The following is a 24,630-nucleotide window of genomic DNA, read 5'->3' as shown; positions in this document are numbered from 1 at the left end:
TCGTTTACCTTCCTCCCCCACAACAGACACTCTGTGAGGTAGGTGGGGCTGAGAGAGCTCTCCCAGAAGCTGCCCTTTCAAGGACAACTCTGCCAGAGTTATGGCTGACCCAAGGCCATTCCAGCAGCCGCAAGTGGAGGAGTGGGGAATCAAACCCAGTTCTCCCAGGTAAGAGTCTGAGCACTTAACCACTACACCAAACTGGTAACCTTTTCCCTTCCAAAAGGCCAGTCCTGAGTCCTCAGCTTTCCTGGAGCTCCATGCAGGAAGAGAAGGACTACACCCCTCTTAGGGAAGAAGAAGAAGATGATAAGAAGATATTGGATTTATATCCCGCCCTCCACTCCGAAGAGTCTCAGAGCGGCTCACAATCTCCTTTATCTTCCTCCCCTACAACAGACACCCTGTGATGTGGGTGGGGCTGGAGAGGGCTCTCACAGCAGCTGCCCTTTCAAGGACAACCTCTGCCAGGGCTATGGCTGACCCACGGCCATTCTAGCAGCTGCAAGTGGAGGAGGGGGGAATCAAACCCGGTTCTCCCAGATAAGAGAGCTATGGCTGACCCAAGGCCATTCCAGCAGGTACAAGTGGAGGAGTGGGGAATCAAACCCGGTTCTCCCAGATAAGAGTCCACACACTTAACCACTACACCAAACTGGAACAATCCTCCCTTATGTACAAGCAAATACAAATACAAAAAAGGCTGGTGGAGAAGAAAACCGATCAAAAACAGCGGAAATCATCATTGCTTCTGGGCCTACAGTTCATTACAGAAGTACATAACCTGATGAATCCCGAGTCCAAGAAAATCACTGTGTAAGGGGAAAGCCTACCACCATAATGTTGGTAGTACAAAGTAGGAGTCCAGGATCAGGATCACCTTAAACATTAAATTTCTGTGTGTCTTAGACTGAAATGAGCAGTGACTAATGAAAGCTCCCCCCCCCCCCCGGCCACAAATTTTGTTAGTCTTTAAGACGCTCCTGGATTCTTGCTCTTTTCTACTGCTTAAAAAAAAAAGTTACCGACTCTGGGGTGATGTCGCAGCACGACATTTTCACGGCAGACTTTTTACAAGGTGGTTTGCCCTTGCCTTCCCCGGTCATCTCCGCTCCCCCCCCCCCCCGCCCCAAGCAAGCTGGGGACTCCTTTGACCCACCTCGGAAGGATGGAAGGCTGAGTCGACCTGGAGCCGGCTACCTGAACCCAGCTCCCGCCGGGATCGAACCCGAGTCGTGAGCAGAGAACTCAGACTGCAGTACTGCAGCTTTACCGCTCTGTGCCACGGGGCTCCTTTTCTACTGTTACAGACAGACTAACATGGCAGCCCATCTTGGTCTATAACCATAATGGTGGGAGGAGGATATTTATTCAGGGAGGCAGGAGAGATGGACACTCGCCCATTAACCCCGTGATTTTTACGCCAACCTGGCGGCATAGCAAAGATTTCCCTACTGTAAGTTAGCCAAGTCCAAATAAAAAGAATTGGTCTGCTGCTGAACAGTGTTTCCTCTAAGCTGAGTTAGCGTGAGCTAGCTCACAGATTTTTAGCCTCCAACTCGCAGATTTTTGTCTTAGCTCAGGAAGGATGACTCCAGAGCACACTAATTGATGCAGCGGCTCACAACTTTAATGCCAGGAAAAGTAGAATTTCTGCTCGCAAGACTCTGCAGCTTAAAGGGAATACTGCTGCCCACTTAAGCGTTAGCTACCTTTGCATTTATTTCAGTTTATTTCATTTTTCTTTTCTTTTTTCTGAAACCGTAGGCTGACCACGAAACTTCAAGATTAAAACCCAAAGGAAAGAAACAACCGAGTGAATTGTTCTTCTCTCCAGCAATGTTCCCTCTCAGCCGTGGAGTTTTGTTGTGAGCAAAAAAATCTACTTTGTGAGCTGCTGGCATTAAAGTTATGAGCTACTGGCATTAAAGTTGTGAGCCTAAATTATTGTGCTCTGGGGCCATTTTTCCTGAGCTAAGACAAAAATGTGTGAGCCAGAGGCTAAAAAACTGTGAGCTAGCTCACACTAAGAGGGAACCCTGTTCTCCACATAAAACCAAAGTTCAGTGGCACCCAACAATAGTTATTCAATATGAATTTGCCTGAGTCATAACTCAGAAAATCAAGCTGGGAATTCGGATTAAAGGGAAGACTGCCCAAGGGGAGGAGGCAGAGAGGTGGGCGCGAATTCCATCTCAAAATCTTCCAAGCAGAAATTCACTGTGTAAATGCTTAGAACAGGATAAACGGTTACAAACAGATAAACAAGGTGGTGAAGTCAAGTCACCGAGAGAACCTAACCTTGCTGAAAGCTTATAATTCGTGATAACCGTTTTGAAATTAATTAGAGCGTTTCATACAACAGCAAACTAATTTCCTCATTAACATGACTATCAACTTTGTCGATGACTGAGGCACCTTTCCTGTTGTTCTAACGTCCTCAAATGAACATTAAAACACGATGACATTAAAGGCAGTTTCCGAAACATAAGTGTATATAAAACGTTTAAACAAAGGAATAAAACATATAAACACAAACACTCATAACAAAACAACTAGAGAGGAGGATCAATAACTGGTGAGCCATTTCGGTGTAGTGGTTAAGTGTGCGGACTCTTATCTGGGAGAACCGGGTTTGATTCCCCACTCCTCCACTTGCACCTGCTGGGATGGCCTTGGGTCAGCCATAGCTCTTGCAGAGCTGTCTCTGAAAGGGCAGCTTCTATGAGAGCTCCCTCAGACCCACCTACCTCAGAGGGTGTCTGTTGTGGGGGAGGAAGGTAAAGGAGATTGTGAGCCGCTCTGAGACTCTTCGGAGTGGAGGGCGGGATATAAATCCAATATCTTCTTCTTCTTCTTCTACTTGCAGCTGCTGGAATGGCCTTGGGTAAGCCATAGCTCTCGCAGGAGTTGTCCTTGGAAGGGCAGCTTCTGTGAGAGCCAGTTTGGTGTAGTGGTTAAGTGTGCCGACTCTTATCTGGGAGAACCGGGTTTGATTCCCCACTCCTCCACTTGCAGCTGCTGGGATGGCCTTGGGTCAGCCATAGCTCTCGCAGGGGTTGTCCTCAAAAGGGCAGCTTCTGTCATAGCTCTCTCAGTCCCACCCACCTCACAGAGTGTCTGTTGTGGGGGAAGAAGATAAAGGATTGTAGGCCGCTCTGAGACTCTAATTCGGAGAGAAGCACAGGGCATAAATCTTAGTGAGACACAGACCACTAACAAAGTCTTTACACATTGGCAGAAGACAAAGATAGAGGAAGATGGACAAGAGTTCTGCATCATGGCTGAGAAACTCTCCAACAGCAGGGGCGCTAGAGGCAGAGCCTCCAAAGATGACCAGAGTGGAAGCATAGGTACCCATGGGAACAGGTGATTCTTCAACCTGTACATGGCTTTAGAGGTTAATACCAGCATCTTCAATGGAGCCTGGTAGCAAAATTAGAAGCACGTGTAGTGGTAAGACTGTGATGATATGGTCGCTAGGTCCCCTCTCCAGTCAACATTCTGGCTGCAGAATTCTGTACCAACTGTAGCTTCCAGACTGCCTTCAAGAGCAGCCCTACAACAACATCACTGCAGTGTCTAGATATTACCAGGAAATGTATGACAGTGGCAGGATGTTACCTGCTTAGGAAGGACTGCAGCTGGCTCACCAGCCAAAGGCTGACAGTGGCTTTCTACAGGAGGGGCTGTGGCTCAGTGATAAAGCCTCTGCTTGGCATGCAGAAGGTCCCAGGTTCCATCCCCAGCATCTCCAGTTAAAGGGACCAGGCAGGAGGTGATGGGAAAGACCTCCACCTGAGACCCTGGAGAGCCGCTGCCAGTCTGAGTTGACAAGACTGCCCTTGATAGACCACAGGTCTGATTCAGTGCAAAACAGATTCACGTGTTCATGTGTAAGCGTCAACCCACAGAGGAACACTCATAGCATTTGTTCTGTTTGTAAGACACTACACAGATCACTTTAAAGCACATATTCATCACTTTTAAGTTAAAGAATACTCATTATTCAGATTACACTTTTACGCTCTTATCCTTCATCCATCTTGAGAGAAACCCCCCCCCCCCCCACAATCCTTATATTCTTCTTTACAAGCATAATACATTTTAAGAAGGATATAGACAAGCTGGAACAGGTCCAGAGGAGGGCGACGAAGATGGTGAGGGGTCTAGAGACCACGTCCTATGAGGAAAGGTTGAAGGAGCTGGGGATGTTTAGCCTGGAGAGGAGGCGGCTGAGAGGTGATAGGATCACCATCTTCAAGCACTTGAAGGGCTATCCTATAGAGGATGCTGTGGAATTGTTTTTTGTGGCCCCAGAAGGTAGGACCAGAACCAATGGGTTGAAATTAAATCAAAAGAGTTTCTGGCTCAACATTAGGAAGAACGTCCTGACTGTTTGAGTGATTCCTCAGTGGAACTGGCTTCCTCCTTGGGAGGTGGTGGGCTCTCCTTCCATGGAGGTTTTTAAGCAGAGGCTAGATGGCCATGTGACAGCAATGAGGATCCTGTGAATTTAGGGGGAGGTGTTTGTGAGTTTCCTGCATTGTGCAGGGGGTTGGACTAGATGACCCTGGAGGTCCCTTCCAACTCTATGATTCTAAGAACACCTTATACCACTTCAAAGAATATACAGTTTTTATTTCACAAATGGACCCTGCATAAGAGATAATCGTCTTTATTTACAGCGTTAGCTCAGCTTATTCTATTGAATCTAGGCAGTAAGTATCATTGGATCCAGAGGTTTTCAGTGACTAAGACTCTTTTCTCTATATACCACTTTAAAAAAACCTCTTTGGCTATGTAATAGCTGTAAACTTTTAATCACTTTACTTGGGGGAGGGGGATAAAAGGGAGAGCGCACAGCCTGTTCCAACAGGGTTCTTCTGGAAGAACAGCAAAATATGCTTTATTCTTTTTAAAAGGCTCTGTCTAAAGGATCACATCATGGACCTGGGACAACCGACACTACGAACGAGACAACTGTGACTCAGTGAGAGGAAGTTCTAAGCAAGTATTACCAAGTGTCATCCAAATGGACTCCAGAGCTGCTACTGGCAGCCCCTCCCAAAAAAGTCATGCGGAAAGGAAAGAAAGCACAAAGCTAGTTTGCTGGAAGCCGAGCGCAACACGCCCCTCCTCCCCGGAATTAGGAAACAGGATCTCTACTTCCCGCAAGGGCAGCAGAAAGAGCGCCTCTGTGCAACAGCTAGATTTGAGACCAGCAGCCCATTAAGAGACCAAAAAGATCTTTATCTGGGGGGGGGGGCTGTAAAGCATTTGAAGAAGACTGCAGATTTATACCCCGCCTTCTCTCTGAATCAGAGCTGCTTACAATCTCCTATATCAGGGGTGGCCAAGGGTAGCTCCCCAGATGTTTCTGCCTACAACTCCCATCAGCCCCAGCCAGCATGGCCAATGGCTGGGGCTGATGAGAGTTGTAGGCAAAAAAAAAAAAAAAATCTAGAGAGCTACCGTTGGCCACCCCTGTCCTATATCTTCCTCCCCCACAACGGACACCCTGTGAGGTGGGTGGGGCTGAGAGAGCTCCCCCAGAAGCTGCCCTTTCAAGGACAACTTCTGTGATGGCTATGGCTAACCCCAGACCATTCCAGCAACTGCAAGTGGAGGAGTGGGGAATCAAAGAAGAAGACGACAGCAGATTTATACCCCGCCCTTCTCTCCGAATCAAAGACTCAGAGCGGCTTACAATCTTCTACTCCCCCCAACAACAGACACCCTGTGAGGTGGGTGGGGCTGAGAGGGCTCTCACAGCAGCTGCCCTTTCAAGGACAACTCCTACAAGAGCTGTGGCTAACCCCAGGCCATTCCAGCAGCTGCAAGCGGAGGAGTGGGGAATCAAAGAAGACGACTGCAGATCTCTCTGAATCAGAGACTCAGAGCGGCTTACAATCTCCTAATTCTTCTTCCCCCCACAACAGACACCCTGTGAGGTGGGTGGGGCTGAGAGGGCTCTCACAGCAGCTGCCCTTTCGAGGACAACTCCTGCAATAGCTGTGGCTAACCCAAGGCCCCATACCTGACAAACGGAACTCCTGACTCTCAGAAACACTTCTGGGTTGGGAAATACCTGGGAGATTTTGCGGGCGGAGTCTAGGGAGGGTGAGGCTCTGGAAGGAGATGGACCTCATTAGGTATAACACCACAGAACATAAGGCCCTCTAAGCTGCCATTTTTCCAGGAGAGACAATTTCCGTGGTCTGGAGATTAACTGCGATACTGGGGAAGCTCCAGGCCCCACACGGAGGTTCTAAAGCAGGGGTGTCAAACATGCAGTTCGGGGGCCAAATCAGGCCCTCGGAGGGCTCCTATCAGGGCCCTGAGCAACTGGCTGTCATCTGCTACCTTCTCCCTTTATCTTGTTTCCTTCTGCATCACAGCTTGCTTTGCAAGGCTTGCTCAACTGCACAGGAGCTGCAGAGCAAAGCCTCTATTTTCTCCATCGGCTGAGGCTCCTCCCTTGGGGGGAGCAATAGCTTGCTTTGCCAGGCTCTCTCAACTGCACAACAGAGCTACTGAGCCAAGCCTCTCTTCCTTCTATTGGCTGAACCCCCCCCCCCCCCAGTCCTCTGGGGAAGGAAGGAGCCAGAGCTTCCTTTGCCCAGTTCCCTGGATCCCCTGGGAGAAATACAAAGAAAGCATCTTTAAGACCAATGAGTGTTAATGTTTTAAATTGTTTTTTTTTAATTGTGCTTATCTGTGTTCTGTATAAAATTTCTCTCTCTGCTACCTAATCTTAAACAGGTACACACATGGCCTGGCCCGACCCAATGTGGCCTGACCCAACAAAGTCTCATTTATGCCAGTCCGGCCATCATAACAAATGAATTCGACACCCCTGTTCTAAAGTAAGAAAAGGAAGAGCATAGTATAGTTATCTCAAATCCAACAAACCCCAAAAAACTGTGTCCAAGGACGCTACAAAGGATATACAATACAATGTACAAAGAAACATATTCAACAAATGCATACGATATTTGATATACCGGCACAGAGGAACAAGACCCGAACTCTGAATCATGATAAGCTGTTAAGCTGAGCAAAGTTGTTAATCGGGGCCCCAAAAGGAAGCTATATATACACAAACTTCCCTTTATGTGTGTTCTGGAATGAATATACGGATAGTTTTCTCTTGAAGGAAATAGAACTTACCTGACGAAGGGCCACGGACTGAAATGCGCTTTAAAATCTGGAAATTGCATAGCATGGAATTATAATTTGGGCCCACTTGGAGGCTGGCAAGTTTACTGACAACTCAACTGTAAAGCACACTCGATAGGCTTGGTCAGGTTGGTCTCCCCTGCACAGCTCCTGGGTACAGATGTCACCCTCAGCTTTTTAAAATAAAACCAAAAGATTTGGGCAAAAACCTTCAGAAGGAGGCACCCACCTCTCTTCTGCGCAGCCTATGCGCCTTTGTCTTATAGCCACCCAGCCTCAGAGAGCACCGGAACTCTTACACAACTCTTGTCGGTCTGTTTGCCTTCTAAGACCATAGCAAAGATGACCTCTGAACCTGGGCTGGTAACAACTTACACGTGAAGACTCATCTGCTCTACACCAGCTCAGGCTGTTGGTCTACCAAGGCCAGTATCGTCTACTTTGACTGGCTCTGCTGCTTTCCAAAGTGATCTCACGTGTCTTCTACTGTGCGATCTTGGAAATGTCAAGGATTGAACGTAGGACCTTGCACATGCAAAGCAAATATCAAGTAACTGATTCCGGTGGGCAGACATGTTGGTCTGAAGCAGCAGAACGAAGTAGGAGTCCGGTAGCAACTTTAAGACCAACAAACTTTTAATCAGAATGTAAGTTTTCGTATGCATGCATACTTCTCATTTGGAATATTGTGTGCAATTCTGGTCACCGCACCTCAAAAAGGATATTATAGCATTGGAAAAAGTGCAGAAAAGGGCAACTAGAATGATTAAAGGGTTGAAACCCTTTCCCTAGGAAGAAAGGTTGAAACGCTTGGGGCTCTTTAGCTTGGAGAAACGTCGCCTGCGGGGTGACAGGATAGAGGTTTACAAGATTATGCATGGGATAAAGACGGTAGAGAAAGAAGTCCTTTTCTCCCTTTCTCACAATACAAGAACTCGTGGGCATTTGATGAAATTCTTGAGCAGTTGGGTTAAAACGGATAAAAGGAAGTCCTTCTTCACCCAAAGGGTGATTAACACGTGGAATTCACTGCCACAGGAGGTGGTGGCGGCTACAAGCATAGCCAGCTTCAAGAGGGGGTTAGATACAAATATGGAGCAGAGGTCCATCAGTGGCTATTAGCCACAGTGTGTTTATATATGTGTGTGTGTGTATATAAACAAATTTTGGCCACTGTGTGACACAGAGTGTTGGACTGGATGGGCCATTGGCCTGATCCAACATGGCTTCTCTTATGTTCTTATGTTCTTCAGACGAGGGAATGGGGTACAGTAAGCAGAACTTACATATAGCTGGTGGGTGGTGGTGAAGAATCTAAAGTAATACAAAGTTAGAATTGATCCTAACCAATGTTCCCTCTAAGCAGCAGAGTCTTGGGAGCAAAAATTCTACTTTGTGAGCTACTGGCATTAAAGTTGTGAGCCACTGCATATGCTATTGTGCTCTGGGGTCATCCTTCCTGAGCTAAGGAAAAGCTATGCAAGGCTTACTCAGTCACACAGGAGCTACAGCGTAAAGCCTCTATTTCCTCCATCGGCTGAGGCTCCCTACCACCTGGTGCCCTGGGGAGCGAGGGAAAGAGCCAGAGCTTCCTTTGCCCAGTGTGAGCTGGACGCTAAAAATCTGTGAGCTAGCTCATGCTAACTCAAGCTTAGCACTGATTCTAACTTTGTACTACTTTGCATTCTTAACCAATACCCACCAGCTATATGTAAGTTCTGCCCACTGTAACCCGTTCCCCTGTTTGAAGTACGCATGCATACGAAAGCTTACATTCTGAATAAAACTTAAAGTTGCTACCGGGCTCCTACTTTGTTCATCAGGTGACTGAGTCCCAGCCCCGCCCCATGTTATAAGTGTCAACAACACTTAGCAACTGCATAAAACTTCAAAGCATTCAAAGCACATCACACCAATCACCCTATTAAGCGCTGCTACAGGTGACAAAAATATCTGCCTATCAGGAAGCTTCCACTAGGAGGACACCCCACAAACTCACCAGGTGGGCCTTCAAGCAAGCCACTACTGGCAGCTTCCTCCCCGCCCCCCCTTTACAAAACAGGAGCTGTGATCAATAGTACAATGTGCAACCTCATTATTTACTTGGCCCGTCTTTATCCTACCCTCCAAGGAACTCTGGAGAACACACACAGTTTACCCCCACCTGAGATTTATCCTCATAACAGCCTTGTAAGGTAGGCCAGGGTTGGGAGAGATTAAGTCAGGGGTGTCAAACATGCAGCTCAGGAGCAGAATCAGGACCCTGGAGGGCTCTTATCAGGCCCTCGGACTCGTCTGCTTCCTTCTCTCTTCTCTCTTGCTTCCTTCTGCATCTCAACTTGCTTTGCAAGGCTTGCTCAATCACACAGGAGCTACAGAGTAAAGCCTCTACTTTCTCCATTGGCTGAGGGCCCCCCCACCTGGTCCCCAGGGAAATGAGGGAAAGAGCCAGAGCTTCCTTGGCCCAGTTTCCTGTATCCCCTGGGAGAAATACAAAGAAAGCACCTTTAAGACCAACAAGTGCTAATGTTTTAAGCATGTTTTATTTTATTTTTAGTTGTGTTTGTCTGTGTCCTTTAAAAAGTTTATATCGTAAAGGTAAAGACAGTCCCCTGTGCAAGCAGAAGTCGTTTCCGACTCTGGGGTGACGTTGCTTTCACAACGTTTTCACGGCAGACTTTTTATGGGGTGGTTTGCCATTGCCTTCCCCAGTCATCTACACTTTCCCCCCAGCAAGTTGGGTTCTCATTTTACCAACCTCAGAAGGATGGAAGGCAGAGTCAACCTCCTAGTAGGAAAGAAAAGGTCCCCTTCCGCAAGCACCAATCTTTTTCGACTCTGGGGCGACGTTGTTTTCACAACGTTTTCACGGCAGACTTTTTATGGGGTGGTTTGCCATTGCCTTCCCCAGTCATCTACACTTTCCCCCCAGCAAGTTGGGTTCTCATTTTACCAACCTCAGAAGGATGGAAGGCAGAGTCAACCTCCTAGTAGGAAAGAAAAGGTCCCCTTGCGCAAGCACCAATCTTTTTCGACTCTGGGGCGACGTTGTTTTCACAACGTTTTTACGGCAGACTTTTTACGGGGTGGTTTGTCATTGCCTTCCCCAGTCAGCTACACTTCCCCCCCAGCAAGCTGGGGACTCATTTTACCAACCTCAGAAGGATGGAAGGCTGAGTCAACCTGGAGCCGGCTACCTGAACCAGCTTCGAATGCAAGTCTCTTCTACCTAATCTTAAACAGGTACACACTTGGCCCAGCGCAACACAACACAGCCCAGCCTGACAATGTCTCATCTGTGTCAGATTGGTGCCTCGTAACAAATGAGTTCGACACCCCCTAAGTCTGAGAGCCAGTTTGGCATAGTGGTTAAGTGTGCAGATTCTTATCTGGGACAATCGGGTTTGATTCCCCACTCCTCCACTTGCACTTGCTGGAATGGCCTTGGGTCAGCCATAGCTCTAGCAGGGATTGTCCTTGAAAGGGCAGCTGCTGTGAGAGGCCTCTCAGCCCCACCCACCTCACAGGGTGTCTGTTGTGGGGGAGGAAGGTAAAGGAGATTGTGAGCCGCTCTGAGACTCCAGCCTTGAAAGGGCAGCTGCTGTGAGAGCCCTCTCCAGCCCCACCCACCTCATAGGGTGTCTGTTGTGGGGGAGGAAGGTAAAGGAGATTGTGAGCCGCTCTGAGACTCTTGAGTGGAGGGCGGAATATAAATCCAATGTCGTCGTCTTCTTCTTCCAAGTCACCCAGCAAATTTCAGGACAAGCAGGAATGCAAACCTGAACTCACTGGTCCTATACTGTAGACATCACGACATCCAGGCTCTTAAAGCAAAAAGACTCTAACCCAGCAAATAGGGCAGCAGGGATTCCTGGAAAAGATACTCCCCGCCCAGAAAATCACAGCCGTGACGAGGAAGGCCGAACTAGCCTCATCCTGTCTGACCTCAAAAGTTAAGCAGGGGCTCAGCACTGGCTACTCCTCGGATGGGAGACCTCGGCGGAAGTCCACGCAGGGTCGACAGAAAAGGGCAAATGCATGAAGGGCAGGCCACTGAGTCACCTCTGAAGGACTCTTGCCTCGAAAGCCCTACAGCGTTACCGTGAGTCAGTTGTGACTTTTCAGAACGTTCCACATCTCCCCACCCCATTAAAGTCCTGGTACGCTTGGCTACAACCACAACAGCCCGTGGAAGGCAGAGCGGGACTTCTCACCCATATATCTGGAGGCGAAGCTGAGCTCGCGGGAATTGAGGGCTTATCCAAGGAGGAAGAAACCTCACACAAACACACAGACTCGTCCAGGGGTGGCCAAACTGTAGCTCGAGAGCCACATGCGGCTCTTTCACTCATATTGTGTTGCTCTCGAAGCCTCCACAGCCCCGTTGGCAGAGTTGGAGAAGGCATTTGTCTCTTTAAATCACTTCTCCAAACCAAACCAGCCAAAAGCTTGAAGAGTGCATTTACAGTTGCTTTCTTTACACCTCTCTCTCAAACCCCCTCTCCCGATCTGTTTTCCTTCCTTCCTTTGCTCCCAAACATGACGCTCACATATTGTGGCTCTCAAACACCTGACATTTATTCTTACGTTAAACTAGTTTGGCCACCCTTGGACTAGTCCGAGATAAGGCATTTGTCTCTTTAAATCACTTCTCTAAGCTTGACGAATGCACTTAAAGTTGCTTTCTTTCCACCTCTCCCTCCTGCCCCGATCTGTTTCCCTTCCTTCCTTCCTTCCTCCCTCCCTCCCTCCCTCCCTTCCTTCCTTCCCAAACATCTGACATTTACATCTTGTGGCTCCAAAAGATCGGACATTTATTTTATGTGGCTCTTACGTTAAGCTAGTTTGGCCACCTAGTCCAAGATAAGGCAGCGCACTCCATGGCAAGCGGGGATTCGAACCCAGGTCAACAGCCACAGTGAACGATTTCCTTAACTTGAATTCTGTATCCATTTTGACCTCTCTCCTTGAATAGAGAATGGTTAGCATGTCTAGAGACACCTATGTAGCTTAACATCCGTACACGCATTACACGCATGTAAGTATTTGTGCCCGTTTCTAACTTGTTTCCATAAGATTAATTAACTGCATACACATATTAATATTGACATTTACTTGCTTACTTCAAAAACTAATAAAAGGTATTAATGGAAAACGACAGCAACAGGGCCTTCTTAGCACCCCCCCCCCGTTTGCCCTTCCCCCTCCTTCCCAGCCCAAAGCGCGCATGCGCACGGCGACCCCACTCCCGCAGGGCTGAGGGGTGCGCCGCCCCCTTCCTCCCCCCCGGGTAAGGGGACCCAGCGGAGCCCTGGTCCGGCTCACTCACCCCCGCGGCGGCCCCGCCTCGTCCCCCGCTGCTCCTCCGGCCTCTCCGCACTAGGAGTCCCCGCCGGCCGCGGCCCGCCTCCCCGCCCCGGACTCGCCTCGGCAACGGGGCGACGCCATCTTGTCTGCCTGCCTCACTCGGCCCCTCCCCCTCGGCCGACGTGTTGCGTCACGGCGCCGGTCACGCGACGCGGAAGGGGAAGGCGGGCGGGGAGGTCTGAGGAAAGGCAAAGGGCGGAGGATGTTGGGCGTCGGGTTCCAGCGAGATTTCGGGTTCGCGGTCGCAGGAGGGAGGGGGGAGCCATAGGCGGGGCAAGAGGGGCGGAAAGAAGAATTCGAGCAAGAGAAGGCAGGGGTGGCCAAACTGCAGGTCGGGAGTTTTCTTCTTACGTTAAACTAGTTTGGCCACCCCTGGACTAGTCCAAGATAGGGCATTTGTCTCTTTAAATCACTCCCCCAAGCTTGACGAATGCATTTAAAGTTGCTTTCTTTCCACACATATTTCAACACATATTGTTAGATCTGAGCACACGATCTCTTTCACACATATTGTTAGATCTGAGCACACCATCTCTTTCACACATATTGTTAGATCCGAGCACACCATCTCTTTCACACATATTGTTAGATCCGAGCACACCATCTCTTTCACACATATTGTTAGATCCGAGCACATCATCTCTTTCACACATATTGTTAGATCCGAGCACACCATCTCTTTCACACATATTGTTAGATCCGAGCACATCATCTCTTTCACACAGATTGTTAGATCCGAGCACACCATCTCTTTCACACATATTGTTAGATCCGAGCACATCATCTCTTTCACACAGATTGTTAGATCCGAGCACACCATCTCTTTCACACATATTGTTAGATCCGAGCACACCATCTCTTTCACACATATTGTTAGATCCGAGCACACCATCTCTTTCACACATATTGTTAGATCCGAGCACACAATCTCTTTCACACATATTGTTAGATCTGAGCACACAATCTCTTTCACACATATTGTTAGATCTGAGCACACGATCTCTTTCACACATATTGTTAGATCTGAGCACACAATCTCTTTCACACATATTGTTAGATCTGAGCACACAATCTCTTTCACACATATTGTTAGATCCGAGCACACCATCTCTTTCACACATATTGTTAGATCCGAGCACATCATCTCTTTCACACAGATTGTTAGATCTGAGCACATCATCTCTTTCACACAGATTGTTAGATCTGAGCACACGATCTCTTTCACACATATTGTTAGATCTGAGCACACGATCTCTTTCACACATATTGTTAGATCTGAGCACACAATCTCTTTCACACATATTGTTAGATCCGAGCACACCATCTCTTTCACACATATTGTTAGATCCGAGCACATCATCTCTTTCACACAGATTGTTAGATCCGAGCACATCATCTCTTTCACACAGATTGTTAGATCTGAGCACACAATCTCTTTCACACATATTGTTAGATCCGAGCACACCATCTCTTTCACACATATTGTTAGATCCGAGCACACCATCTCTTTCACACATATTGTTAGATCCGAGCACATCATCTCTTTCACACAGATTGTTAGATCTGAGCACACAATCTCTTTCACACAGATTGTTAGATCCGAGCACACCATCTCTTTCACACAGATTGTTAGATCCGAGCACATCATCTCTTTCACACATATTGTTAGATCCGAGCACACAATCTCTTTCACACATATTGTTAGATCCGAGCTGAACAAAGCAGGAGTCAAGAAGCACCTTTAAGACCAGCCAAGTTTTATTTAGGACGTCAGCTTTCGTGTGCTCTTAAGCACGCTTCATCAGACGAGGAATCCAGCATGGTGAGACACGAAAGCTGACGTTCTAAATAAAAATTGGCTGGTCTTAAAGGTAACGCTTGACTCCTTCTTTGTTCACATACATTGTGTGGCTCTTGAACCGCCTTGAGGTAGCCAGTCCTGCAGCTTCTTGAATGGACCAAATCTGGACCAAATGCTGAAGTTTATCCTCCAAATGCGATGTATCCGGTTAGCACCCTAATGCTAGCCTTTTCTCTTCGGTACACGATCTACTAAAGGTCCTGTACTGTTCATGCCGCGGGGGTGAACCCCCTTGATGTAGCCAATCCTCCTGCAGCTTACGGTAGGCCCTGTAAGAAGAGCCGTGTAAGGTCTTGGAGGATTGGCTCCATCAGGGAGGCCTAATATGCAAAGGAGTTCCTGCTACAAAAGGATGCAAAGGAGTTCCTGCCCTGGATTTCAATGTTAGATAGGGTTGCCAAGTCTCTCCCCTCCCCCGGAGGAGTGGGGTAGGGGTAGAGTCGCCAGATCCAAGTTGGGAAATCCCTAGAGATATGAACATATGAAGCTGCCGTATACTGAATCAGACCCTCGGTCCATCAAAGTCAGTCTTGTCTACTCAGACTGGCAGCGGCTCTCCAGGGTCTCAAGCTGAGGTTTTTCACGCCTATTTGCCTGGACCCTTTTTAGATGGAGATGCTGGGGATTGAACCTGGGACCTTCTGCTTACCAAGCAGATGCTCTACCACTGAGCCACAGCCCCATTCATGGCTCTCCAGGGTCTCAAGCTGAGGTTTTTCATGCCTACTTGCCTGGACCCTTTTGAGTTGGAGATGCCGGGGATTGAACCTGGGACCTTCTGCTTACCAAGCAGATGCTCTACCACGGAGCCACAGCTCCATTCATGGCTCTCCAGGGCCTCAAGCTGAGGTTATTCACGCCCACTTGCCTGGAACCTTTTTAGTTGGAGATGCCGGGGATTGAACCTGGGACCTTCTGCTTACCAAGCAGATGCTCTGCCACTGAGCCACAGGCCCATTCATGGCTCTCCAGGGTCTCAAGCTGAGGTTTTTCACGCCTATTTGCCTGGACCCTTTTTTTGGAGATGCTGGGGATTGAACCTGGGACCTTCTGCTTACCAAGCAGATGCTCTACCACTGAGCCACAGTCCCATTCATGGCTCTCCAGGGTCTCAAGCTGAGGTTTTTCACGCCTATTTGCCTGGACCCTTTTTTTGGAGATGCTGGGGATTGAACCTGGGACCTTCTGCTTACCAAGCAGATGCTCTACCACTGAGCCACCGTCCCTCCCCAGGAGGACAGGGAATCCAGTAGGGTACAATGTCATAACATTCACTCTCTAAACCAGGGGTGGCCATCGGTAGCTCTCCAGTTTTTTTTTTTGCCTACAACTCCCATCAGCCCCAGCCATCAGCCATGCTGGCTGGGGCTGAAGGGAGTTGTAGGCAAAACACATCTGGAGAGCTACCGGTGGCCACCCCTGCTCTAAAGCAGGGATGGGGAACCTTTTTTCTGCCAGGGCCATATGGATATTTATAACATCATTTGCGGGCCATGAAAAATTATGAAAATTATGTAGAAAAAGAGTGGAAAATAAAAGGACATTGGACAATTTTTGATAATGACTAAGTACAAGAGGGAGGAGGATATTAATGTTGGTTCTTATTAATTAAGGGTACCTTTAATATTAAGATTTTAAGTATATAACACCGGCGGGGGTCAAGTAACGGGGGGAGGGGTGGGTAGAAAGTAATAGATGGGGTAGATAAAAAAAGTAATTATGAATGATGTAAGAAATTGAAATGTATTACCATATGTTACTAATAAAATTGTTTGAACCCCAAAAAATTATGAACTTAAAAAACAGTGCTCCGCCAAAGGAGAATGATTCAGCCCAGCAAAATTAATGCAAACAATTGTTTTTCTATTTGAAGTCATGTGCGGAGAGCCTCATCTGGCACACACACACACACACGGGCCACCGCCCTAAGCAAATGCATAGGAACTCAGTAGCATATTAGGCCACATCCCCTAACATTAGCATGTTAGGCCACACCATCTGGGATAATCAAGTGCAAACTGAACTGTGGCAGTAACTTTTCCAGGCCCTGCAGCAATTCTGGCCGGCTAGCCAGGCCCCAGGGAGGCTGCCGCACAGTACGTCTGGGCCCTGCGATCCCTGCCTGGCCCTGGGGAGGCTGCTGCACAGCATGACTGGGCCCCACGATCCTCGATGGACAACCAGGCCCCAGGGATGCTGCCACATGGCTTGGTTTGGCCCAGCAATTCCCGAGGGCCACACCAAGTGACCTCGAGGGCCGCATATGGCCCTCGGGATGGAGGTTCCCCACCCCTGCTCTAAAGCAAGCATTTTCACCACGGGAAGATATTGGATTTGTATCCCGCCCTAAACTCTGAATCTCAGAGCAGCTCACAATCTCCTTTACCTCCCCACCCCCAACAACAGACCCCCCCACAGTGAGGTAGGTGGGGCTGAGAGAGTTCTCCCAGATGCTGCCCTTTCAAGGACAACTCTGCGAGAACTATGGCTGGCCCATAGTCACATTAGGGATCCTTTAACTGGGCCAAACGAACACTCCTTTGTCAAATGGGGCAACTAGGTACAGAAGAAGGAGGAGGAGGAAGACTGCAGATTTATACCCCACTCTTCTCTCTGAATCAGAGACTCAGAGCACCTTACAATCTTCATTTCATTTTTCGTTTTCATTTTATTTAGTTTATATCCCGCCCTTCCCACCAAAGCGGCTCAGGGCAGCTCACAACACAAAAGTTCTAACATAGGATTAAGTTGTAAAATACATCAATTTATAACATTTAAACAATAAACCAGCAAAAACAGTAAAGTCTTCCATATCTTCTCCCACCACAACAGACACCCTGTGAGGTGGGTGGGGCTGAGAGGGCTCTGACAGAAGCTGCCCTTTCAAGGACAACTCTTGCGAGAGCTGTGACTGACCCAAGGCCATTCCAGCGGCTGCAAGTGGAGGAGTGGGGAATCCAAGCCGGTTCTCCCACGTAAGAGTCTGCGCACTTAACCACTACACCAAACTGGCTCTCAACTAATCTCTGTAGTCTGGAGATAAAGTGTAATCCCAGGACATTCCCGGAGTCCACCAGGAGGCTGGATTCTCCAATGCTAGATCGTGTACTAAAGAGAAAAGGCTAGCGTTAGGGTGCTAACCGGATACATCGCATTTGGAGGATAAACTTCAGCATTCGGTCCAGATTTGGTACATTCAAGAAACAAGGACACGGTGACAAAAAGAGAGGCACTGTGACAAAACAGGGTCAGTTGAAGGGTGGGAGTCCCTGCCTCTCCTCCCACGACGGGCCACGAGAAGAGAAATCACCAACAGGGTGTTCATGTCCGTACAGCCCGAGGGACCAAAAGAGACAAACGTAAGGCGATTTTTAAAACTGACCGGCATGCATAAAAAAGTCTCAGAGTGTAGCCCTGCCGATCCGCTGTAAAACAGCTAGATGCGATCAAGATGAGCGGCCGGGTCTGTCTGTCTGTAGCAGTAGAAATGACCGCTCCTTCAGGAGTTCAGGAGCACCTTAAAAATGAACAAAACTTGGGGCAAGGCAGAAACTTCAGTGATCTGAAGAAGTGAGCAGGGGCCTAACAAAAGCTTCTACCCCACCACATTGGTTTTAGCCTTTTATGTGCTACAGGACTTTGGCTCTTTTCTACAGCTAGATGTCAGTCCAGCAGTGATTTAGAGACCAACGTGAGTTTCAGGGTATACGCTTTTGAGGTAGGGTTGCCAGTCTCCAGGCGGGGCCTGGAGATCTCCTGTTTTTACAATTCGATTTCCAGGTGGCAGAGATCAGCTCCCCAGGAGAAAAATGGCTGTTTTGAAGGGTGGGCTCTGTGGCACTGTGCCATACTGATGCCCCTCCCCTCCCCAAACCCCACCCTCTCCTAGACCCACCCCCAAAAGTCTCCAGGTATTTTTCAACACAGACCTGGGAACCTTAAATTGGACAACCTCCAAGTTTACTGGCGTTTAGAGAAGCCTGCAAGATCTGGCTTTTTAAATTGCTTTTAGGTTTTCTAAAAGAGGCAAACGGCTTTCAGGTTATAGCGATACTACATTTGAAATGAGAAATGCAGGGTTAAATTATGGATTTTTTTTTTTATTTGCACTGGGTTTAAATTTTGTACGGGCTGTATCTTTATGTATATATTATGGTGAGCCCCTCTGAGCATTGTAGTAGCGGGATATAAATATTTAAGAACAAAATAAGGATGGCCTATGGTTTTATTGCTCCACAGCAACATTGCCATAGAGAAGTTGCCTTATATTTTTATTTATTTACTTAATTAAAGCGTTTAGTAGCCACCTGTCTAGGTTGCACAACGGAAGGAAGCTTACCCTGCAAATAAAGAAGAGTCATTTATTTCCTTTGGCTGGAACAATGCGAATAAAGCCGAATAAAGCGAAGTTCAGGGGATCAAAGGGCAAACTAGGCGAGAGGCCTGCGGACTCGATCCTTTGGAAAAGCGGGAAGCACGGAGGCTGGCGTTCCCCGAAGTGCCCTGAAGGGGGCTCCATAACAAACACCCCAGTGGGCGTTTTGACCAATCGCCTGCCGAGGGCTCAGGGCGCTTCCCGCCCGCCCTAGCAACAGCCCGACGGGGCGGCTCTCCCGGAAGAGCCGGGCGTCGCTAGGCGACGGCGGGCGGCTGTGGCGCAGCCGGCGGGGGCCTCTGCCGTAAAGCGCGGCGGCCGTCAAGCCGGCCCTCTTCCGCCGCCGCCGGGCGCAAAAATGCCGTGAGCGGCGCCCGGTCGGCGGGCGGAGGAGGCGGCGGCGTCGGCGGCTGAGGAGGAGGAGGAGGAAGCGGCGGCGGCGTCCCATGCTCCCTCGGGCGGCCCTTGCCTTCCCCTCCCCCCTCATGCGCGGCCCGGGCCGGGGTCGCGCCCCCCCCCAGCAGCGCCATGGCCAGGAAAACAGTTAGCAGGAAGAGGAGGGCGGCCGCCCCCGCCGCGGGGGAGCAGGTAGGGCACGCGGGCCCCGCGAGGGCGCCTAGACGGGCCCGCTGGGTGGAGGGGAGCATTGAGCTTCCAGGTCCAGTTCAAGAGAGCTTTGGGGGCGGAGCCGGGAGACTTTGGGGGCGGAGCCGGGAGTCAGGGAAAGCTAGCTGCGGAGGTCTCTCGAGGGCGCCTAGACGGGCCCGCTGGGTGGGGCTTTTTGGAGGGGAGCATTGAGCTTCCAGGTCCAGTTCAAGAGAGATTTGGGGGCGGAGCCGGGAGACTTTGGGGGCGGAGCCAGGAGACTTTGGGGGCGGAGCTGGGAGTCAAGGAAAGCTGGCTGCGGAGGTCTCCCGAGGGCGCCTAGACTGACCCCGCTAGGTGGGGCTTTTTCGGAGGGGAGAAGTGAGGTTCCAGGTCCAATTCAAGAGTGGTCTGGGGACTTTGGGGGTAGGGCCGGGAGACTTTGGGGGCGGAGCCGGGAGTCAAGGAAAGCTGGCTGCGGAGGTCTCTCGAGGGCGTCTAGACTGACCCCGCTGGGTGGGGCTTTTTCGGAGGGGAGAATTGAGTTTCCAGGTCCAATTCAAGAGAGCTCTGGGGACTTTGGGGGCGGAGCCGGGAGACTTTGGGGGCGGAGCCGGAAGTCAGGGAAAGCTGTCTGCGGAGGTCTCTCAAGGGCATCTAGACTGATCCCCGCTTGGCTGGGGCTTCTTGGAGGGGAGAATTGAGGTTCCAGGTCCAGTTCAAGAGAGGTCTGGGGACTTTGGGGGTGAAGCCGGGAGACTTTGGGGGCTGACCCCTGCTTGGGTGGAGATTCTGGGGCCTCCCAGGTTTTTTTTGGAGGGGAGAATTGAGTTCCCCCTTGGGGGGGGGCTTCCAGATCCAATTCAAGAGAGGTCTGGGGACTTTGGGGGCGGAGCCGGGAGTCAGGGAAAGCTGTCTGCGGAGGTCTCTTGAGGGCATCTAGACTGACCCCCACTTGGCTGGGGCTTCTTGGAGGGAAGAATTGAGTTTCCAGGTCCAATTCAAGAGAGGACTTTGGGGGCGGAGCCAGGAGACTTTGGAGGTGGAGTCAGGGAAATCGGGCTGCGGGGTTCCCTCTAGGTGGTCTACACTGACCCCTGCTTGGGTGGAGATTCTGGGGCCTCCCAGGTTTTTTTTGGAGGGGAGAATTGAGTTCCCCCTTGGTGGGGGGCTTCCAGATCCAATTCAAGAGAGGTCTGGGGACTTTGGGGGCGGAGCCGGGAGTCAGGGAAGCTGTCTGCGGAGGTCTCTTGAGGGCATCTAGACTGACCCCCGCTTGGCTGGGGCTTCTTAGAGGGGAGAATTGAGTTTCCAAGTCCAATTCAAGAGAGGTCTGGGGACTTTGGGGGTGGAGCCGGGAGTCAGGGAAAGCTGGCTGCGGGGTTCCCTCGAGGGCGTCTAGACTGACCCCCGCTGGGTGGGGCTTCTGGGGCTGGCAGAATTGAGTTTCCAGGTCCAGTTCAAGAGAGGTCTGGGGACTTTGGGGGCGGAGCCAGGAGTCAAGGAAAGCTGGCTGCGGAGTTCCTTCGAGGTTATCTAGGCTGACCCCCACTTTAGTGGGGCTTCTGCCAGGCTTTTTTGGAGGGGAGAATTGCGTTCCCCCTTGGGGCGGGGCTTCCAGGTCCAATTCAAGAGAGATCTGGGGACTTGGGGGGTGGAGCCGGGAGTCAGGGAAAGCTGGCTGTGGGGTTCCTTCGAGGGCGTCTAGACTGACCCCTGCTTGGGTGAGGCTTCTGGGGCGTCTGCGTTGGATACGGATTTTGGAATTCTGTTTTTTGGGGGGGAGGAGAAGAATTGGGTTCTCCCTTGGGGGTATTCCCTTGAGTTGCCAGGTCCAATTCAAGAAATATCTGGGGACATTTGGAGGTGCAGCCAGGAGACTGGGGGGGGGGGGGGGGGTGGAGCCGGGAGCACAGGGTGTGGCAAGCACGATTGAACTCCAAAGGGAGTTCTGGCCATCACACCGTGCTCCTTTTAGATGCCTTCCCTCCATTGGAAATAATGAAGGATAGGGGTACCTTCTTTGGGGGCTCATAGAATTTGACCCCATGGTCCTATCCTTTTGAAACTTGAAGGGTCTTTTGGGGAGAGGCACTGGATGCTGTGCTGCGAATTTGGTGTCTCTAACTCCAAAAACAGCCACCGCCGAGCCCCAGATACCCGTGGGTTGATTCTCCATTATACCCTATCGGAATCAGTCTCCTTAAGGAATCATGGAGTGCCCAGCAGACATTTCCCTCCCCTCCCCCTGCTTTCTGATGACCCTGAAGCGGAGGGAGGGCCTCCAAACCGGGGGATCCCCTGCCCCCACCTGGGGATTGGCAACCCTAGGCTTCCTCCCCCCCCATGGTCGCAAGCAGCCCCTTTCTGGCGTCCTTTCTGTCAATCCCCCTTTTGCAGAGCTGCACTGCCTCTCGCCATGGAGGCTCCATTTTTTGGGGAAGGGGGCCGGAGAGAGGCTTCCCTGGACTTCCATCGGCTGTTCGGTCTCCCCCACCGCCGCAGGCCGCCTCTGCCCCCCACCCAGTCCCTCGCCTGCCCTTTAGTAGGCCGGTCTCCAGAGTGTTTTCCGTGCACACGTGGCGCTGAACGCGCGTCTTTGCCCGCGCGCAGCCCTCTTTGCAAGCCGGAGCCGGCGCGTTTGCTAGGAGAGAAAAAAAAAATAAGGCGCTGACACGCGTCGAGGGGAACGCGCGAATTGCTGCGCGCCCCGGCGGAAAGAAAAAGGAACCGGAGACGCGTTCCGGGCTCGTTAACGGCGAGTTCGGACGCGCGGCCCGCCAACAGTGAGCACGCTTTGGGTTTGGTGAACCCGCAGAGTCGTTTTCGCGGTAATCGCACGTGTGTAGGGCTCAACCCTGTTTTTAGTCTCAACCCAGCTCCCGGTTTCTCTTTCCTTCTTAAAAATGACGTAAACCTCAATGTTTGGCGCTCCTCGAGAAGGGCGTTGCGCTCAGGCGTGTCCCGTGCACGGGTTGTGCCCGCTTTTTTCCCCAACGTAACGTGTGAACGAGGCTCGATTCCTCTCCCAACATGAATGCTCCGCTGAGACCGCGAGATTTATATCCCGCCCCCCTCCACCCATTGCTGAAAAGAGCCCTTCTGCAGCGGGCGCTTTTGCAGCGGAGGCTGGTGCGTCTGAACCGGACGCGCGTCAGACGCGTGTCGGGAGCCGTGCTTTGGCGCCGAGGGTGGGTCGGAGGGGGGGCAGCAGTTGCATTTCCTCGGCTGGGGGGGGGGGGGTCGTTCCTTGCAAGCCCCCCCCCCCCCCCCCGCCCTTGCAAGGAGCTCCCGCCCGAGATCTCGTTTGCATTCGGTGTTCGGATCCTCCCCAACCGACTCGGGCTTCGCCTTGCAAACGGCTCCGTCCATGTTGCGGGCGCCGTGTAAACGGAAAGCCGCCTGGGAGGGCTTTGCGCTCAAGAGGAAGGGGCAGGTGGGTCTGGAAGGTTGGGTTGCCAATCCCCAGGTGGGGGCAGGGGATCCCCCGGATTGGAGCCCCTCCCCCCGCTTCAGCGTCATCAGAAAGCAGGGAATGGGGGAGGGAGGGAGATGTCTCCCGGACACTCTATTATTCCCTATGGAGACTTGATTCCCGTAGGGGATAATGGAGAATTGATCAGTGAGTATCTGGGGGGGGGCTGTCTTTTGAGGTAGAGGCGCCACATTTTCAGCACGGCATCCACTGCCTCTCCCCAAAATACCCCCCAGGTTTCAAAAGGATTGGACCAGGGGGTCCAATTCTAGACACCCGCAAAGAAGGTGCCCCTATCCTTCATTATTTCCTATGGAAGGAAGGCATCTAAAAAGGTGCGTGGTCCCTTTTATGTGTGATGGCCAGAACTCCCTTTGGAGTTCAATGATGCTCTTCACACCTTTGCTCCTGGCTCCACCCCCAGTGCTTCCTGGCTCCACCCCCAAAGCCTCCTGGCTCCACCCCCAAAGTCTCCTGGCTCCACTCCCAAAGTCCCCAGATATTTCTTGAATTGGACTTGGCAACCCTAGTTGGAAGGCTGGGGAGGAGGGGGCAGGGCTGAAGCCCCCCGGGGGGGGGGCAGGCAGGGGCACCCCTTAGACAGACATGGAACCCCCCCATCCCCAAGAAAAAAATTTGCTCTGCAAGTAGAGGCTGAGCATCTTTCTGCACACCATCTGGTCCTTTATTGGGTGGGGTGGGCGACAGAGATATAAGCCCCACTGGCAAGCGTTAAGGGCTGTAGGTGGGGCTGCCAACTCCCGGTGGGGGCTGGAGATCTCCTGGGATTCCAGCTTGTCTCCAGGCGGGGGTGCCAACCTCCAGGAGGGACCTGGGGGTACCCTGGAATTACAATACATATCCAGGCTACAGAGATCAGTTCCCCTGGAGGAAATGGCTGCTTTGAAGGGTGGACTTTAGGGCCTTGTAGCCTACTGAGGTCCCTGTCCTCCCCAGGCTCCGCCCCCAAATCTTTAGGAGTTTCCCAAGGGGGATCTGGCAACTCTGTCCACCCACCCCAGGCAGGGCCTGAGGCCCCTCCCTTGTCTAAGCTCCGCCTTCCTCAGGCTCCACCCCCAAACTCTTGCTTACAAGAGGAAAAGGTTCTCCTGCCTCTTCCAATCCAAGCGCTTGGTCTTGGGATAGGAAATAGCACCAGTGTTCCCTCCAAGCTGAGTTAGTGTGAGCCAGCGCACAGCTTTTCAGCCTCCAACTCACACATTTTTGCCTTAGCTCAGGAAAAATGTCCTCAGAGCAAACTAATTTGTGCAGTTAGACCCAAGCGGGCACTGCCGTGTTGGTCTGAAGCAGCAGAGCAAAGCAGGAGTGAAGTTCCACCTTTAAGACCAACCACATTTAATTCAGAGCACAGGAAAGCTGACGTTCTGAATACAAATTGGTCGGTCTTAAAGGTGACGCTTGACTCCTGCTTTGTTCTAATTTGTGCAGTGGCTCACAACTTTCATGCCAGTAGCTCCCAAAGCAGAATTTTTTGCTCACAAGACTCCACAGCTTAGGAAAAGGAAAGGAAAGGTCCCCTGCGCAAGCACCAGTCGTTTCCGACTTTGGGGTGACGTCGCTTTCGCAACGTTTTCACGGCAGACTTTTTACGGGGCGGTTTGCCATTGCCTTCCCCAGTCATCTGCACTCCCCCCCCCCCCCCCAGCAAGCTGGGGATTCATTTGACTGACCTCGGAAGGATGGAAGGCTGAGTCAACCTTAAGCTGGCTACCTGAACCCAGCTTCTGTTGGGATTGAACTCAGGTCGTGAGCAGAGCTTAGGAC

The 24,630-nt window shown here is 50.9% G+C and overlaps 2 protein-coding genes across 2 annotated transcripts in view; one reads left to right on the top strand and one right to left on the bottom strand.

The window, feature by feature from the left end:
• The window catches only part of UBAP1 (ubiquitin associated protein 1), a 60,876-nt gene extending 48,211 nt beyond the window's left edge, over positions 1–12,665 (bottom strand). Inside the window, exon 1 of the mRNA XM_060236246.1 lies at positions 12,512–12,665. The gene's annotated coding sequence lies outside the window, so the exon portion shown is untranslated. The remainder of the gene's footprint in view (positions 1–12,511) is intronic.
• Positions 12,666–19,241: 6,576 nt separating this feature from the next.
• The window catches only part of DCAF12 (DDB1 and CUL4 associated factor 12), a 76,777-nt gene continuing 71,388 nt past the window's right edge, over positions 19,242–24,630 (top strand). The window contains exon 1 of the mRNA XM_060236244.1: positions 19,242–19,373. Within this exon, the coding sequence (XP_060092227.1) occupies positions 19,314–19,373 (60 nt within the window). The 5' untranslated portion in view covers positions 19,242–19,313. The remainder of the gene's footprint in view (positions 19,374–24,630) is intronic.

This window comes from Heteronotia binoei, chromosome 4, assembly GCF_032191835.1.
Source record: "Heteronotia binoei isolate CCM8104 ecotype False Entrance Well chromosome 4, APGP_CSIRO_Hbin_v1, whole genome shotgun sequence".
NCBI lineage: Eukaryota > Metazoa > Chordata > Lepidosauria > Squamata > Gekkonidae > Heteronotia > Heteronotia binoei.
This window is presented reverse-complemented; position numbering and strand designations above follow the sequence as displayed.